Here is a 20,249-nt window from a genome sequence, read left to right as displayed (position 1 = left end):
GTCCCACGTCCGTAATATACGAGGTTCATGCGTGCATTTAACCCTTAACTTGATCATTCTTGCTCATTGCCAGTTGTCTCTATTTCTTCTGCGGCTTTGCTTGTGTAACGTAAATACGTAAGACAAAGATAGATTAGCATTTTGCAGCATCAAGTTTATTGGCACGCATTAGTATTGTTATCATTAAAGCAAGAGAACAAAACTTTAAAACATGAATGAATGATGCATCATCTTTTGTCGTCTATTGCTTTGTCTCATAGTGCTAAGCTCTACTCTATCTATCCCAAGATATAAAGTGCCCCATGTCATGCCTTATGATCCTCACCTTTTGTCTTTTTCTTCCAATTAGCACAGTGAGTAAAGAAAGAGAATATGTTTCATTACTGGGACATAATAGAACAATAAAGCCTTCATTAGCTTCGTACACTTTAAGAAGGCCCAAGTAGTTTCATTAATGAGGCCCAAAACAAAAAAGAGCAAAAACTTATTAAAGTCAAAGTAGGGATGTTGGTGGTGGCAATGGCAATATTCCTTTTGCTTCAACAAGCCTATACATATACCAAGACCCAACAGACCTATAGGGCTTCCACTTCTCGCAAAGCTTCTCCATTTGCGAAGGCTGAGGCAATGGCTTCAGCCCATACAACCGCTCCACACCTCTCCTAACAACAAGGTCTCCAACTGGCAGAACATCGGGCCTGTGAAGTGTGAAGATCATGAACATGTGGACCGACCAAGGCCCAATTCCCTTCACCATCGTCAGCTTCTTGTAGAGAGTCTCGTCGTCCATTTCCAGTATGGACGAATCCGACAAGAGCCCATCACGGTACTTGCTTGCCAGATCATGCAGGTAGGTGGCTTTGGGCCCTGATATCCCGACTCCGCGGAGCTGTTGGGCCGAGAGAGCCAGGACGGAGTCAGGCCCAACTGAGTGTGGGCCGCCGCAGAGGGCGACGAAACGGTCCTCGATGGATTGGGAGGCCTTGTTGGAGAGCTGCTGGGAGATGATGCTCTTGACGAGGGAGAAGAAGGGAGAGCGGTGAGTGTGGAAGTGCGGCGTCGGGAAGGCGTCGATGCAGGCGGCGAGGGTGACATCGGCGGCACGGAGGTGGTGAAGTGCGAGCTCCATTTCCCCTGTAGAAGTCAACGGTTTCGGAGTAGGTAGTGGTGGTGGTGTTGAATCTTCGGGAATGAGGGTTTCTTTGTTCTTGTTGTTGTTGGAGGAAGAGGGGAGTCTTGGGATCTTTTTGGCGCGAAATGGGAGTTTGGAAGAGGAAGCGGTTAGGGATTCTGATTTGGAGACGGAAATGCTTTCTTTGGTTTGAGATCGAGTTCGCTTCATTTTTTTCCTCCTGAAAAATGTAGGGGTGAGTTTTCAGAAACAATTGAGAAAAAGGAACAACAGAATGAGGATGAGTCAACACTACCTTGCAACCAAAGGTCTTTCTATTTCTATTTATGGGGATAGGCTGTTGGTATTCTATGCACAAGGCAACTTTTCTTTGTCCATTATTTTGCTTTCTTGAAAAGATTGTTAACTATTAACATTGATTTTTTTTAATTAAAGATTAAAAAATTGTTTATATTTTTAAGGTGAAATTACTTGCAAAATCATAATAAGGGGGGAATCAACAACTGGTCTTTTCATTATCTAGGAAATTCTTATATTTCCAACAACTGCAATTTTTAAGTTTTATTGTGCTGATAGTAAAACTATATAAATATGTATTACGATTCAGTCTATTCTAGTAAAAGTATTTTATTTTTATAATTATCAACTCAAAAGTACAGGAATACAGGATTAACTATTAATTTGGTATCCGAAAGATTAAACTATTGATAAAAAAATTTATATCGATAAAACAGTTGATAAATAATTTAAAAATATGACAAAAAAATCAATAAATATTATATTTTTTAGGGTAAAAAACCAAAATAAGCCATGATTAGTTTAATATTACACGAATAAGCCAAAAGAAAAATTGATTCAGCAATCAACTAATGTGCATTACTATGTAATTCGAATCACCACGTTTCGAACTCCATTTGAATGTAATTCGAATTAGTGCAATTCGAACTACTTAGACCCATGCATTCTACGTAATTCGAATTTGTGCAATTCGAATTAGCTTCACTTAATTCGATACAGGCTGATTCGAACTATGCACGTTTCGGCACTAGTAGTAATTCGAATTGGGGTGTTTCGAATTACACTAGATTTTCCTATAAAAGGAGTTCGAATCCATCCCATTCGAACCACTTCTCCACTCTCAGACCCCACCAAATCTCAGAGAAAACGACCCAGTTTCGCTCCGATAAAGGCTGGAGCAGAGTATTTAGCTGATGGAGGACGATCCAGGTAGACTATATCGATTGGATGGAGTGTCTCATATTGTCGGGGTCATCAACGAGGAGGTTAGTATTTTTTTTTTGGTGGTTTATTTTTGTGATGCTGCACGTGGTTTTTGTTGGTGGTATTGCATGTGGTTTGTTGAAGTGGTTTTGTTTGTGGTTTGATAGGCGGTTTAATTTAGCAGTTTTCGTTACTGGCTTTGCATGTGGTATTGGTAGTGGTTTTTGTTCAGTGGTTTTGCATGTTGTAGCGGTTTAAGTTAGCGGTTTATGTTAGTGATTTTTTGTTAGTGGAATTGTCAGCGGTATTGTATGCGGTTTATGTAAGTGGATTTAAATGCGCTTCTGTTAGTGGTTTATTATATTACTTTTGTATGTGGTTTATTATATGGCTTTTGTATGTGATTTATTATATTGCTTTTGTATGCGGTCATTGTTTTGACAGCCCCAGCGTTGCATCTCGAGCATGCGGCGGCAGCAGGGCATGCCACTCGATGAGAGATACGTTCCATACTGCAGATGGCCGGATTATACCATCTTGCGAGACTGAACGATAGATGGTTCCGATTATATGAGGGTGATGGGGACGGCCGCCCTGGAGGAAGACGACGAGGCCACGGAGGCAGACGGAGAGGGCGTGATGCGGCCGACGATCACGGACACCATGGTCATGACGACGACGACGATCAGCACGGGCCTGTGGGTGGGGACGCTGGAGGGCATGCTGCAGTAGGGGGTGTTAGTCCCCATCATGTAGGGCATGGAGGTGAGTGGTACGGCTCCGGTATGGGTGACGGGACAGATCAGGGTGATGGTGGACTTGGTTCAGGGCCGCTAGGCGATTATTTTGTTGGTGTCCCTGCCGATGATCAGACACTTCAGGAGAGTACGCCTTGGGTTAGCCCGGGTTCGATGTTTTCAGACTTCTTGGCAGCTGATGGGCTTGATGTGGCATACAGCGGTTCACACTTTCTAGATGAGCTTACTGCCATCGTGCAGGAGGATGATGCGGCCCGTCGGCGTGGTCAGAGTTCCGGCACGCCTGCACCTTTAGCTGTCGATCTTAACGAGCCTCCTACGGTGCCAGCTGCTGACCCTTTTGCATTGGGTGGTACTCCTCCTTTTGCCTATACTGCTGCGTCACATTCAGGTGCCGGGTCGTCTGGGGCCTCCGTCCAGCCTAGGCCACCTGCACAGCCTGTCCCAGACGAGGAGGATGATGAGATTGAGGACAAGGAGCCGCTTATCCGAAGAGGCCAGAGGACACGGATACCCCGTTGTTGCTTGATAAACCACTATTTTATGGTTTATCTTGTGGTCAATTGAGTGGATTTTATCAACTCTTTACCCACTTATTCATACTATTTGCATGGTTTTACAACTCCTTCATGATTTTGTGCTATGATTGAAAACATGCTTCTTTGATCTTATATTTGCTTATTATTAATCCTCTCTTATTACCATTAGATGCCTTGATATGTGTGTTAAGTGCTTTTAGAGATTATAGGGCAGGAATGACTTGGAGGATGGAAAAGAAGCATGCACAAGTGGAAGGAGTACAAGAAGTTGAAGAAACTGCAAAGCTGTCAGCCTGACCTCTTCGCATTCAAACAGTCATAACTTGAGCTACAGAGGTTCAAACGACGTGGTTCCAGTTGCGTTGGAAAGCTAACGTCCGGGGCTTCGATTTGATATATAATATGCCATAGTTGCCCTGACGCTAGACGACGCGACCGCGTGCTCCATGCGGACGCGTCGCAGTGACGGAAATTCAGCATGTTGAATTCGCAACCAGCGAATTCTGGGTTGTTTCTGACCCCGTTTTCGGCCCAGAAAACACAGATTAGAGGCTATAAAGTGGGGGAATGCATCCATTCATAAACAAGCTTTCAATATTCACAATTTTAGGATTTAGATGTAGTTTTTAGAGAGAGAGGTTCTCTCCTCTCTCTTAGGATTAGGATTTAGGATTTCTCTTAGTTTTAGGAGTGGCTCTCAATCCCAGGTTCTTTATTTTTATTTATTTTCCCAATTTAATTTATGAACTCTTTCATGTTACATATAATTTTCTTAATTAATGTTATTTGAGGTATTTTAGATTTAAGATTGCTTTGCTCTGTTTAAGATTGCTTTCAATTTAATTTAGATATTTTTCTCCCTTTTTGGCTTTGGTCAAGTGATTGGTAGTACTTGAGTTATCAAACTCAGCAAGTGATTGAAATTGGCAGATTCTGCTTGAGCTAGGATTGCTCTAACACTAGTCTCTCCACAGGAGTTGACTAAGACTTGAGAATCAAGCTAATCAGTCCACTTAACCTTCCTTTGTTTAATAAAGGCTGACCAAGTGGGATTAAAACCCAATTCTCTTCACACCTGATAAGGATAACTAGGATAGGAATTCCAATTCTTATACCTTGCCAAGAGATTTTATTATTATTATTTTATTTTACTTGTCATATAACATATTCCCTCCTTACTTCCAAAACCCCAATTTACAAACTCATAACCAATAATAAGAACATATCTCCCTGCAATTCCTTGAGAAGATGACTCGAGGTTTGAATACTCGGTTATCAATTTCAAAGGGGTTTGTTACTTGTGACAACCAAAACGTTTGTAAGAAAGGTTGATTGCTTGGTTTAGTAACTATACTTGCAACGAGAGTTTACTATAACCTCTAAACCATCAATCTTCAGTTCTTCAAAATGGCGCCGTTGCCGGGGAATTGCAAACGTGTGCCTTATTATTGGTTATTGTAAATATTTGCTTTTTACTTGTTTATTTGTTTTTATTTTTGTTTTTATTTTTTTATTTTTCATAAATTAAGAGGTTATTGGTTTTTATTTAGTTATTAAAAAAAAAATTTTCGAAAATTTTTTTTAGTGTTCATCTTGATCTTCAAGTTGTTCTTCGTGTTCATCTTGACCTTCAAGTTGTTCTTAGTTGTTTTCTTCGTTTTGATCTAAAAATTTTAAGTTTGGTGTCATTTTATTGTTTTTCTCTTTCCTCATTAAATTCAAATTTCAAAACTTTAAAATTCAAAATTTCAAAATTTAAAATTTAAAATTCAGATTTCAAAATTTAATTTTCAAATTCAAAAATTTAAATAACCTTTTAATTTAAATTTATTTTTATTTTCGTTTTTAATTTTTATTTTGCTACTATGAACTCTCACCCCTTTGGCTATGAGTCTGGTTACAATTATGTTGCAGGAAGAAAAAATTACAATGAGAACAGGCATCAAGGTTGGAACAATCAAAGATGGGAGGAGCCACAAGGATTTGATCAACCCTCATGGCAACAACCACCTCCAATGGACTATCAACTACCACCACCATATGCCTATAAACCCCCTCCTCAACACAGCTTTGAACCACCATACTCACAAGCCACCTACAACCTTTCACCTCTATATGACCCTAACCCGTATCCACCATACCAACCACCCTATGAACCAAATGAACCCTCCTATCCACCCCAAACCTCCATGGAGAAAGCACTTGCCGATCTAAACTCTACTATACAAGCTCTCGCCGCCCAAATCATACCACCAAATACCTTTAACAATCAACCCTCAAGCTCTAGTGCACTTCCATGTCAACTACAGAATGATCTCTCTATCCCATCACCACTATCCATGGAAGAGCACCCACATCCATCAATCCAAGAGCAACATAATCTCAATGATGCTATTGGAATGGAACAAGAGAGAAGGGATCATCTTCGCGAATCCACACTTCATAAGGAGCTAGAGGAGGCCCTAAAGGTGAAGGTAGTAAAAACCCTTGAAGTCGAAGGAGTGGTTGAAGAATTAGTGAAGGAAGAATCAAGGGATAATCTCAAGGAAGCAGCGGATCGATTTCATGCAACTCTATATCAACTAAATCAAGCGATAAGTCAATTAGGTTCCCGACGCTCGGACACTCAAAGTGCTCCCATGGCTTCATGTGGGCAATCTAATGAAGAACGTAGCATGAAGGAGATATTAGAAACTCCAGTGAACAGTACGGAGCATGACTTTGTACTGGAACAAGTGGAGGAAGCTATAATTATCGAAGAAGAAGAAGTGGTTGCAGACTTAGGAGATGCTGAATCTCCATGGAAAAGTCAAGACATAGAACCTCCTTCCAAGACGATTGCATTTGATGTTAAGGAGGGTGTACAACCTCCAAGGCATATCACAGTTGAAGACTTGGAAGAGGTTGATCAAGAGATGGAGATTCAAGAAGAAGAAACACAACCTCTCATGCCTTTAGAAAGCAATGAAGAGGAGATTGAATTGGAAGAAAGCTACCAAGAGGAAGAGGTTGAAATTAAAGAAGCTTGCAAAGAGGTGGTAATTATCAGAGAAGAGCACAGGGGAGTGGAGCTTGCAATTTCATTAAAAATACCTCCCTCTAAGTTGCCATCATCCTTCACAACATTCAAGTGGGTAAAATTCATATCCCTTAGCTTTCTAATTTCACTTGAATATGGGCTACTAGAGACGGATGGTCAACTTAGAGCTCTTTGTGGCATTAAGAGTAAGAGGAAGATGGTCAGTGGTAAGAACTGTCCTGCAAAGTTCATTATGGTTGGAAGCTTTAAGTTTAAACGCAAAGGTTGGTGTAGAGCTCAATTGAATGGGTCTAGGAAGTTGTTTGGACGCTTCAGTGAGAATTCTAAAGCTGAATCACCCGGATGGAATCATGATAATCAACTTGAAGACGGGTGCAAAAGCAAGATTTGGGACCCCGGAGTTCATTCTGGCAATCAACACTCTTGGGGCCTTGTAACTTGCTTTAACTTACTTGAAGGCTTTCTGCGCCTAATTTGGGACCCCGGAGGTTACTGGAATCACAAACATTAGTGGAGATTCTTGGATGAGTTCAAGCACAAGCCACCATAACAGGGAGCTCACCAAATGTCCAACTTAAGGACTTTAACTAAAAGTGCTAGGTGGGAGACAACCCACCATGGTATGATCGTTTCTTTTTCAATTTTATTTCATGTTGTTTGTTTTTATTTTATTTTAATTTTCATTGAACTTGGAAGTTTTCATAGCATTCACATTAAGCATTGCATTCTGCATATTGCATTAAAAAAAAGAGAAGCACGCACGCGACGCGGCAGCGTCGCTGACGCGTCCGCGTCATGTGGGAAAATGGCTCCCACGCGACCGCGTCCCTCACACGGCCGCGTGACCTGGAAGTCGACGTACGAAAGGTGCACGACCGAAAGTTGTGCGAGAGTGGTGCTGGACTGGTGCTGACCGCACACGCCTTACCACGCGGACGCATGGCTCATGCGTCCGCGTCATATCCCCATGATGGCCACTCACGCGATCGCGTCGACCACGCGACCGCGTCACCCTGGATTTTGGCAATACCAAGTTTCGAACAGAGAGTTGTGCGACCGCGAGGCTGCACTCGCGCCACTAGCACAAATCAAGTCACGCGATCGCGTAGACCTTATTGCGCACCACGCGACCGCGTCACCCACGCGACCGCGTCACTAGCGTCACACAACCTATCCAGATTAGTGCCAATTTTCTTATCTTTTCTTCTCTAATCCTAATTTCTTCTATATTTTCTTCTTTCTTCTTTCTTTCTTACTTTATTTCTTCCCCTTCTCATTCTTCTTATCTTTTATTTTATTTTATTTATTTGTATACTTTCATTCATTGCATATTTTTATTTTTCTAAATTTATTATTTTATCATTGGTGTTCAAATGTTCTTATTCAACTGTTACATCTTTTCTGGTATTTTTTTGGTGCTTAATGACTTGTTTAATTCTGATTGAGTAATATTATTTAAATCAATGCCAATCTTTTATATCTGTATTACTTTTGCATTGACATGAATTTATATTATCTCTCCTTCCCCACTCTCTTCCCCATTGTTGTACATTTTGTACCACTGGCATGCCATGGCTTCTATTATTTTCTCACTTGCATGTTGTAGCTACCATGTAATTGAGACCCTTATTATTTGGCATTAACCCACCCATGCTGTATTTATTTTCCTATCTTTATTTCTGGGTTACTCTTCTTCCCTTTTTCTTTCAGGATGGCCACCCGGAAGAGAACCGGAAGACGTTTACATGGGAAGACAGGCAAGTCAATCTGCACAATCTATAGAAAAAAGCATCAGTTGAAGCCACCCGTCCACTTGCACATCTTAGCATGCACCGAGGACGGTGCAATCTTTAAGTGTGGGGAGGTCGATACCAATCTCCATGGGTTAGTACCTTTCTGTTTCAACACCAATGTTTAAATTTTCTTTGTTAAATTAGTTATTGCATTTGCATATTTGTTTGATTTTGTGCATTTAGTTACTACTTGGTTAAAGTAATAAATTTTTTTTAAGACCCTATTTTTGAAAAATTTCACTAATTTAAATTGAAAAATTTTTGTGTTAAATTTGTTTGAAGTTGTATTTGGAACATGGTTTTTGAGTCAAAGAACACACAACCTGTGAGATTTTGAGCTTATTTACATGGTTACATTATTTAACCATAAATTTTTATTCCTGTGTGTTTTCTTCTCTATAATTGTAATCTATATTTTATTCCAATCTATATGTCCATTATTTAGTGTATTTACATGCTTGCATATGATTGAGGCCATTGTTTGATTTTAGCTCACTTATCCCAAATAAGCCTACCCTTTAAATCACTCTTGTCAGCCACTGAGCCTTTTAATCCCCATTTGTTCTATATTTTACCACATCACTAGCTTTAAGCGGAAAACAAATTAATTATCCCAATTGAATCTTTGGTTAGCTTAAGATAGTGTGTTAATTAAGTGTGGGGAAACTGTGGGAACTTGGGTTAATAAGGAAATGTATCATGTTTCTAATTTTGAATATTGGAAAATTTGGGTACCTACTCATGTAAAACAGAAAATTAAAAATTCCATATGCATTGATATGTTATTCTAGTTTTTATGTCTCTCTAAAAAAAAAGAGAAAAAGAAAAAAGAAAAAAATATATAATATAAATAAATAAATAAGGGGACAAAATTACCCCAATGTTAAGTTAATAAAAGATCAATGCATATGTGATAAAATTAAAAAAAAATTGATACATGAGTATGTAATGTAAAAGTGAAGACTATGGGTAGCTAGGCATGATTTTAGAGTTATATAGAGTATATGTATGTTAGGTGAAAGTTTAGGTTAATTAAAGATTCAATTTATAAAGCTCACTTAGCCATATACATATACCCTTACCCTTACCTTAACCCCATTACAACCTTGAAAAGACCTCATGATGTTTGCATTGGTATATTAAATATTGTTGATTGGTTAGGTGAAAAACAAATTTTAGAAAGCATGACTAGAGAAGAGTAGAGTGATTGACCCTATACACTTGAGAGATTAGAGTGATATACACTACTGATGGTTTCAGTGGCTAAGAGAAGGGGGGTTGAATCTTAGCCCCCTTTTTGCTTAGAAACACTTGCTGGCCTTTGAAATAACTTCAGGAGACTTTTCTGTTTTTATCTCGTCCCTAGCCACAAGACTTTTTAGTTTTGTCTCGTCACTTAGCACGAGATATTTTTGGTTTTAGCTCCTGTGCAGTAGAAACAGAAATGGAGTAGTAGAGAAAGAAGATTACACCCAGATATATCCTGGTTCAGCTGCTAAGTGCAGTGCAGCCTACATCCAGTCTCCATCACAACAATGATGGAATTTCACTATAATCAACTTGATTACAAACTGTAAAGTGCTAACCCAACTTACAAGGGGATTCCCACAGAATCATGAAACACAACATAGATGAACAAAAGAACGCTAAGACATCTATGGCTTTTTCTTTTAATTTTGCACTCTCTGCCTTTTTCCGCTCTATGGCTTTTTCATACAAACCTCACTGTTTGCCTTTTTCCATGAGACTCAAGACATGACAAAATTAAACAGAAAAATTACAAAACTGAATACATTGAAGGAGAAGAGAAAATTGTTAGCTCAGGTAGCTCTGAGAATTCTGTGCCTTGCACTCTCAAACTTTCTCCTTGCTCCAAACAGTGGCTGTTCTCTCTTTTTATAGAAGAGGAAAGCCTCCACCTTTGAAGCCAAAAACCAAGCCAACTTCTTCTTCTCCAAGAAACAGAACCGGTTCGGCCAGAGAGAGAGAAGAGATAATCCATGCAATAACCAACATGCAATTACCTCTAGTCCTTTCTTGGTTATCACTCTTCATCAATCTGAGCTCTCCATCCTTGGCTTGCTCTCCAAGATGGATTTCTGGCCCTTGATGCTTCATGATGATGATGACTTCATCTGCTCCAATCTCTGCCTCTTCTATCACTTCGCCACTCTAGCTACTTCCTGTGGTGGTTGAGCAGAATCAAAGACAAGCCATGCCTCCAAGAATTTCTACCTTGCTGGCCGAATCTTCTTCTCCATTTTTGGTATGGAGAAGCTAAGATCTCATCACAAAATCTTACTACAAGTGATAAGAATCTCAGCCACTATATTTTTTATGTTTTCTTGCCATCGTTGTGATGGTCTTGTAGCTTGCCTTTCCTTATTTTTGATAGCTCAAAGTCTCCATGGTTTGCTGTGTAAGGACCGAAGAGAAGGAAAGAAATGTGAGAGAGAGAGAAGAAAGAGAAATTTGAACATTAACTCTTGGATTTTGATAAAGCAAATTAAATGTTCACTTCCCTTTGTTTCTTGGTGGCGTGCAGCATTAAAGAAGCCATCAAATTAATTGACAATTTCTCTCTCATAGTTCCCAAGGTCTGTAATAACTCTAATTAATAAAATTTGGATTCCATCAAAGGATAAAGGTGATATCCGTTGGAGCATGCAGCAACATAATCAAAGGAATGGGTTTCTTTTGTTGAATGAATAATAACAATATTGTGCCCCATTTCCTTTTAATTTCGGACCAAGCATATTTGGTCTCATACCAAGACTTTTAATTGGGCTTTTATCACAATTGCTGGCCCAATTAATAATACCATTATTTCAGCCACCATGATCTCAATAATTTAACATCAAGGCTGAAAGAAAATTATTCCAATGGGCTTGTTTAAATTTGTTCTTCTCTGTTCGGCCCATAAAGGAAACTGCACAGCAAAATTATTTTAATTAAACATATATTGATCAAGAATAAATTAATAATTTTGCTGTTAATAATGTTTGATCATCATCAATTTAATCAATCTCCCCCTTGATGACAAACATTATTAAAATTGAAATGGAAAGAAATTTAAAGATTTGAGTATAAAGTACTCCCTTTGAAGATTTGAATTTCTCCCCCTTTCTAATTGTCACGTGGCTCCCCCTTAATATATGCTGTTTTTACCAATGGAAGCACTAACCTGTAACAATTTTAATCAAGCCTCAAGTAACAATGTTATTCAACATATTAATTTTGAAAATGTTGAATGCTTGATTTATGAGCAGAATTGGATGATAATCAAAACTCATTTGTTATCAATAAATTGATTTTCTGCTCAAACTATAATCAACCAAAAAGTCTTTTGAAAATAAATTGCTGTTTAAAATATTTTCCATTCAAATAAGAGCAAAGTAATTATGATAAGGAAAATATTTTTAATCAAGCTTGATCCTTTCAAACCATAGCAATTTTCAAACTTCATGTTTATATCACAGTTTAAAGGAACTGCCAAAGACAATTCAAAACAGCAACCTAAACAACAATAATTTTATCAAGGTAAGTCAAATGTCACACAACAAACATTTTACCAATATAAATATTAAATTACAAACTTCAAAGCTTCAAGCATCAACTCAAAACAGCAAGCATCAATCAGATACATTATTAACATCAAACACATAACAAAATATTGAAACTTAAAACGAGAGAGGTCATGAATCCAAACAAAAATTTCATCCATGTTTTGTTAATTTCAATTTTCAGCACTTTCTCCCCCTTTTGGCATCAAGGGGCACTACAAAATAAATGAGAACAACATACAAAAGGCAAAATATTTGTTTTTCACCAAAACACAATGGTCCAGTCAGCACACATGCATTTGAGCAAATGACAATCAAAGCTTAACTCGAAATTAATCCACTAACACAGAGTGTTCAAAACAGAGCCAGATCAGAGCATAAAACAAAGCAAAACAAGTTAATGAAACATAACAGTTTTAATTCAGCCATTTTTCTCTTCTCCTCCTTTTGTCATTAAGGAGGGACCCTGCAAAGCAATGCAATCCATAATAATTCAAGCATAAAACAAAACAGCATCGAGTTAAGTTTGGTACAGTCATCCAAGACACATGAAAATAGTTCCCCCGAGTCAAATACACATAGAGCAAAATAACAGAGCATTCAGCAGCAGCAACAGGTAACCAAAACTCAACATGTTCAAAAATATTTCTTGCCAAATAATTCAATCAAGCAAAAATATCCAGCAACATAAAGTTCAGCCAACATATCAGATCAAATAAAAATTGGCAGGCAATAATCATCAGAAAATTCAGAGTATCATTAGATCAGTCATTCTCTTTTTCTACTATCCTCCCCTATTAAGATATGATGTGATAATCTCCAAAAATTATTATTATTATTATTATTTTAATTTTTTTTAATAAAAATATGATGAAGAACTTAAACGGGCCAGAGTCATGGAGTGGGTAAAAGAAATTGGTTGGGCCCATGATTATTAATATCAGAATCTGTCTCCCCCTGTATCAATGCCAGTTCATCACGTCCTCAATTTTTTCTCCTGATTTCCTATGAGACAAAAACAAACAGAATCAAAAAATTTACAAATTCTCAACAGAACTTAATTCTATCATTCCCAAACTATTTCTCAAGGTACAGAATCTGTCTTCACAAAGGGGTTTTGTAAAAATATCAGCAATTTGGTCTTCAGATTTTACAAATTGAATATCAATAGTACCCTTTTGCACATGCTCTCTAATAAAATGATATTTTATCTCAATGTGATTGGTTCTTGAGTGCAAAACAGGATTTTTTGAGATGTTTATAGCACTCATGTTATCACAAAATAAGGGAATACTATTGATTTTTAATTTGTAATATTCTAATTGTGTTTTTAACCAAATTAATTGAGAGCAACATGCAGATGCGGATATGTATTCAGCTTTAGCTGTGGATAAAGCCACTGTGGCTTGCTTCTTGCTTGACCACATATTGAGTGAGCTTCTAAGGAAGCAACACATGCCTGATGTGCTCCGTCTATCCACTCTATCTCCTGCATAATCTGCATCACAAAACCCTACTGCACAAAATTCATCAGATTTAGGATACCACAAGCCATAATCACAAGTTCCCTTAATGTATCTAATGATGCGTTTAACAGCCGTAAGATGGGATTCTTTTGGGTGAGATTGAAACCTTGAGCATACACCCACACTTTGAACAATATCCGGTCTAGAGGAGGTAAGGTACATAAGTGAACCTATCATTCCTCTATACCTTGTTTCATCCACATCTTGGCCATCATCATCCTTTTCAAGTTTTGTATTAGGATGCATTGGTGTACCCATTGATTTGGAATTTTCTAGGACAAACTTTTTGATAAGTTCTTTTGCATATTTTCCTTGGTGAATAAAAGTACCACTAGGAGTTTGTTTAATTTGGAGGCCAAGAAAGAAAGTTAGCTCTCCCATTAAACTCATTTCAAACTCGCTAGTCATGAGTTTTTCAAACTCTTCACACAAGGATACATTGGCCGATCCAAATACAATGTCATCAACGTAAACTTGAACAAGGAGTATATCATCATTAGATACTTTAATAAATAAAGTAGTGTCGGTGGTACCCCTTTGAAAATGATTTTCCAACAAGAAGCACTAAGCCTTTCATACCAAGCTCTTGGAGCTTGTCTAAGACCATAAAGAGCCTTAGTTAACTTGAAAACATGATTTGGAAACTTTTTATCCTCAAAACCGGGGGTTGTGCCACATACACTTCTCTATCAATAAAGCCATTAAGGAAAGCACATTTAACATCCATTTGAAACATTTTGAAACCCTTATGGGCAGCATAGGCAAGAAGCAACCTAATTGCTTCCATTCTCGCTACCGAAGCAAAAGACTCATCAAAATCTATACCATCTTCTTGATCGTAACCTTGGGCCACTAATCTAGCCTTGTTATGAACAACTTGTCCATCCTCACCAAGTTTATTTTTAAATACCCACTTAGTACCCGTAACTTTCTTACCATCTGGATGAGGTACTAGTGTCCAAACCTCATTCTTGTCGAATTGAGCAAGCTTTTCTTGCATTGCTTTAACCCATGATGGATCTTCAAGAGCTTGTTTGACATTGTTGGGCTCCATTTGTGACAAGAGAGCAAAATTGCTTGGTTCGGATTGTCTTTTGGTTGAGGATCTTGTTGTTACTCCTTGAGAGGGATCACCAATTATGAAGTCATGAGGATAACCCCTCATAGACTTCCATTCTCTAGGCTTCCGAAGTGGTGTTGAGCTTTGATGAGTTTCTGGTGGTCTCACTGTTTCAGTTTCTCGTGTCTGCTCAGGAGATAAAATGGAAATATCTCCTCCAATCTGACGAGACAAGACTGGACTGGCAGATTCTTCATTTTGAGCAGATTTGAGATTTTCTTCACTTGTTCCAGCCTCTTCACCATCTGAATCATTATCTATCACAGCACTGGGAATTAAGTTAGAATCACAAAAAGTAACATGTATGGATTCCTCTATAGTTCTATATTCCTTGAGATAAACTCTATAGGCCTTGCTTGTGGTGGAATATCCAACAAACATTCCTTCATAAGATTTTGGATCAAATTTTCCAAGGTTTTCTTTATTATTAAGTACAAAGAATTTGTATCCAAAAACATGAAAGTACTTAAGATTTGGAGGGGTTCCTTTCCATAGCTCATAAGGGGTTTTCTTCAACCCTTTTCTAATGATTGTCCTATTCAAAATGTAACAAGCTGTATTCACAGCTTCAGCCCATAAAAATTTAGGAATCTCATTCTCACAAAGCATAGCCCTAGTCATCTCTTGAAGGCTCCTATTCCTTCTTTCAACCACCCCATTTTGTTGGGGGGTTCTAGGGCATGAAAAGTTATGAAAAATTCCTAAGTCATCACAGAATTTTTTAAAGTCTTGGTTTTCAAATTCTCTTCCGTGATCACTTCTTAAATGGGCAATTTTTAAATCCTTTTCATTTTGAATTTTCTTGCAAAGAGTGGAGAAGGCATGAAAGGCATCATTTTTATGAGCAAGGAAAAGTACCCAACCAAATCTAGAGTAATCATCTACCACCACAAGACTATAGTGTTTACCTCCTAAACTTTGAGTTCTTGTTGGTCCAAAAAGATCAATATGTAACATCTCTAATGGCATTTTGGTTGAGATTCCATCTTTAGATTTAAAAGAGGATTTTACTTGTTTGCCCAATTGGCAAGCATCACAAGTAAGATCCTTATCAAATTTGATTTTTGGAATTCCTCTAACCAGATTTTTCTTAACTAGCTTAGAAATTTGGTACATGCTTGCATGACCCAACTTTCTATGCCATAGCCATTTTTCAGAATCAAGAGATGTAATGTTCTTTTAGATCCTCAAGAGTCAATCCATACACATTATTACATCTTTTAGCTTCAAATAAAATATTCCCAGTTTTCTCACAAACAACTAAACAAACAAACTTCCTAAAAATAACCTCAAAGCCTAAATCACACAATTGACTAACACTAAGTAAATTATGTTTCAAACCATGTACAAGAAGAACATTATTTATACAAGATGAAAAATTTTTACCAACTTTCCCAACAGCCACTATTTTTCCTTTTGCATCATCACCGAAAGTGACAAGTCCTCCATCATATTCATCAAGCTTTATGAAGAAGGTTGTCTTTCCGGTCATATGCCTAGAGCATCCGCTATCCATATACCACATATTTTCTTTCCGTTTGGATGCTAGGCACACCTACAAAACAAGCTCAAGTGACCTTAGGTATCCAAATTTTCTTGGATCCTTTCACGTTAAACCATCTCCTATGTCCTAAGCCATTGTAATAAAAAACAACTTTATAAACTTTATCACCAATCATTCTTTCACCAAAAAAATATTGAATAGGAAAGTATCCATTTCGATTGCATAGTCTACAAAATCTTGGAGTTGCTGTTTTGTTAGAGTAGGTGGGGTCTTGAAATCTTGTATCATTAGAAGATGATGCAGAGTTTTCAAAATGAGATTTTTCAGCAGATTTATAAAACCCCAACCCAGCCTTGTCATAAAGAGGCTTTTGACTAGCCAAGATTTGATTCAGATTTTCAGAACTTTGGGTGAATTTGGCTAAGTCTTCCTTAAGCCTTTTAACCTCTTTAAGTAATTCTTCATTTCTTTTAAAACAATCTACATATGCAAGAACGGAATGATCACTTTCACAGCTCTTAATTTGGGCTTTTAACTGCTTATTTTCTTCAACAAGATCACAAGCAGTTTCGGCCTCCCTTACTTTTTCTTTAAGAAAACTGTTTTCAGCTTTAAGAATGGTGATTTGTTGTTCAAGTTCTTGATTTTCCAGCAGAAAGCATCTTATTTTTTCAGAAAGGTGGTCTATCATAAGATGAAGATCTTCAGTGTTAGGAATATGAAAGACTACCTGATCTATGTGATCTTCCATGAGACAAGGTTGTGACTTGGTCTCGGATTCTTCATCATCATCATCTGAGTCATTTTCCAAATCTTCCCAAGAGATAATTAAAGCTTTTGTTTCCCACTCTTTTGTGAGACATCTCAACACTCTTCTCACTAGCACAGATTCAGGATACTTGATTCCCATAGCATCCAAGCCAACAATGATGGTGTTGAAGCGTTCAAACATCTCATCAATGGATTCTCCTTCCTTCATTGCAAATATTTCATACTCTCTATTTAACATATCAATCCTGGTCTTTTTCACAATGGTTGTTCCTTTATGAGTAACTAGGAGTTTATCCCAGATTTCCTTTGCTGTTGTGCAACGTGATACCCGTCGGTACTCCTCAAAGCTGATAGCACGGTTGAGCAGATTGATGGCCTTGGCGTTGAGTTCCACCTTTTTTCTATCTTCATCCGTCCAACTTGCTTTAGGTTTAAGAGAAACAACTCCTTCGGCACTTGTAACATTTGGATATTGAGGCCCTTCCAAAATGATCTTCCACAGTCTGTAATCCACTGCTTGCACAAATATCTTCATCCTCTCCTTCCAATAGGTATAATTTTCCCATTGAAAAGAGGAGGTCTGTTGCTTGATTGTCCTTCGGTCAGATTGTAGGACACCACATTTGAGCCACTGTTTTCTGCCATGAGGATCTTTACTCCAAGCTGCAAAGCTTGATCTTTTTGAGACCAAGCTCTGATACCAATTGATGGTTTCAGTGGCTAAGAGAAGGGGGGGGTTGAATCTTAGCCCCCTTTTTGCTTAGAAACACTTGCTGGCCTTTGAAATAACTTCAGGAGACTTTTCTGTTTTTATTTCGTCCCTAGCCACGAGACTTTTTAGTTTTGTCTCGTCACTTGGCACGAGATATTTTTGGTTTTAGCTCCTGTGCAGTAGAAACAGAAATGGAGTATTAGAGAAAGAAGATTACACCCAGATATATCCTGGTTCAGCTGCTAAGTGCAGTGCAGCCTACATCCAGTCTCCATCACAACAATGATAGAATTTCACTATAATCAACTTGATTACAAACTGTAAAGTGCTAACCCAACTTACAAGGGGATTCCCACAGAATCATGAAACACAACATAGATGAACAAAGGAACTCTAAGACATCTATGGCTTTTTCTTTTAATTTTGCACTCTCTGCCTTTTTCCGCTCTATGGATTTTTTCATACAAACCTCACTGTTTGCCTTTTTTCATGAGACTCAAGACATGACAAAATTAAATAGAAAAATTACAAAACTGAATACATTGAAGGAGAAGAGAAAACTGTTAGCTCAGGTAGCTCTGAGAATTCTGTGCCTTGCACTCTCAAACTTTCTCCTTGCTCCAAACAGTGGCTGTTCTCTCTTTTTATAGAAGAGGGAAGCCTCCACCTTTGAAGCCAAAAACCAAGCCAACTTCTTCTTCTCCAAGAAACAGAACCGGTTGGCCAGAGAGAGAGAGAAGAGATAATCCATGCAATAACCAACATGCAATTACCTCTAGTCCTTTTTTGGTCATCACTCTTCATCAATCCGAGCTCTCCATCCTTGGCTTGCTCTCCAAGATGGATTTTTGGCCCTTGATGCTTCATGATGATGATGACTTCATCTGCTCCAATCTCTGCCTCTTCCATCACTTCGCCACTCTAGCTACTTCCTGTGGTGGTTGAGCAGAATCAAAGACAAACCATGCCTCCAAGAATTTCTACCTTGCTGGCCGAATCTTCTTCTCCATTTTTGGTATGGAGAAGCTAAGATCTCATCACAAAATCTTACTACAAGTGATAAGAATCTCAGCCACTATATTTTTTATGTTTTCTTGCCATCGTTGTGATGGTCTTGTAGCTTGCCTTTCCTTCTTTTTGATAGCTCAAAGTCTCCATGGTTTGCTGTGTAAGGACCGAAGAGAAGGAAAGAAATGTGAGAGAGAGAAGAAAGAGAAATTTGAACATTAACTCTTGGATTTTGATAAAGCAAATTAAATGTTCACTTCCCTTTGTTTCTTGGTGGCGTGCAGCATTAAAGAAGCCATCAAATCAATTGACAATTTCTCTCTCATAGTTCCCAAGGTCTGCAATAACTCCAATTAATAAAATTTGGATTTCATCAAAGGATAAAGGTGATATCCGTTGGAGCATGCAGCAACATAATAAAAGGAATGGATTTTTTTTGTTGAATGAATAATAACAATATTGTGCCCCATTTCCTTTTAATTTCGGACCAAGCATATTTGGTCTCATACCAAGACTTTTAATTGGGCTTGTATCACAATTGCTGGCCCAATTAATAATACCATTATTTCAGCCACCATGATCTCAATAATTTAACATCAAGGCTGAAAGAAAATTATTCCAATGGGCTTGTTTAAATTTGTTCTTCTCTGTTCGGCCCATAAAGGAAACTGCACATCAAAATTATTTTAATTAAACATATATTGATCAAGAATAAATTAATAATTTTGCTGTTAATAATGTTTGATCATCATCAATTTAAATTAGAGTTTTCCAAACTCATCAACTACTAGTAAGGGTTCAAGGCTTAATTCTATGTTCCCTGCTTTCATGAGCTATCTTCTTACAAGTTTACTTGCTTTTTATTGTATGATTTGAATTAGTGAAATCTGATTTATGTTTGTCTTGGAGAACTTGTTTGCTTTTAACCAAATAGGTAGAAATATCTTAGCATATAGTTGCATTAGATAGGTTGCATTTCATACATTCTATCATTCCTCTTCATCTTTATAGCTTCTCTTGAGCTTAGCATGAGGACATGCTATTGTTTTAGTGTGGGGAGGTTGATAAACCACTATTTTATGGTTTCTCTTGTGCTCAATTGAGTGGATTTTATCAACTCTTTACCCACTTATTCATACTATTTGCATGGTTTTACAACTCCTTCCTGATTTTGTGCTATGATTAAAAACATGCTTCTTTGATCTTATATTTGCTTATTATTAATCTTCTCTTATTACCATTAGATGCCTTGATATGTGTGTTAAGTGCTTTCAGAGATTATAGGGCAGGAATGACTTGGAGGATGGAAAAGAAGCATGCAAAAGTGGAAGGAGTACAAGAAGTTGAAGAAACTGCAAAGCTGTCAGCCTGACCTCTTCGCATTCAAACAGTCATAACTTGAGCTACAGAGGTTCAAATGACGCGGTTCCAGTTGCGTTGGAAAGCTAACGTCCGGGGCTTCGATTTGATATATAATATGCTATAGTTGCCCTGATGCTAGGCGACGCGACCGCGTGCTCCATGCGGACGCGTCGCAGTGACGGAAATTCAGCATGTTGAAT

At 38.0% G+C, this 20,249-nt stretch overlaps 1 protein-coding gene across 1 annotated transcript; it reads right to left on the bottom strand.

Annotated features, from left to right (window-relative positions):
• LOC107640129 (probable DNA-3-methyladenine glycosylase 2) lies at positions 322–1,512 on the bottom strand. The gene has a single exon (XM_016343678.2). The coding sequence runs from the start codon at positions 1,340–1,342 to the stop codon at positions 494–496; it is 849 nt and encodes a 282-aa protein (XP_016199164.1). The 5' UTR covers positions 1,343–1,512; the 3' UTR covers positions 322–493.

This window comes from Arachis ipaensis, chromosome B05 (assembly GCF_000816755.2).
Source record: "Arachis ipaensis cultivar K30076 chromosome B05, Araip1.1, whole genome shotgun sequence".
Taxonomy (NCBI): domain Eukaryota; kingdom Viridiplantae; phylum Streptophyta; class Magnoliopsida; order Fabales; family Fabaceae; genus Arachis; species Arachis ipaensis.
Note: the sequence above shows the minus strand (reverse complement) of the source record. Positions and strands in the feature narration are given on the sequence as shown.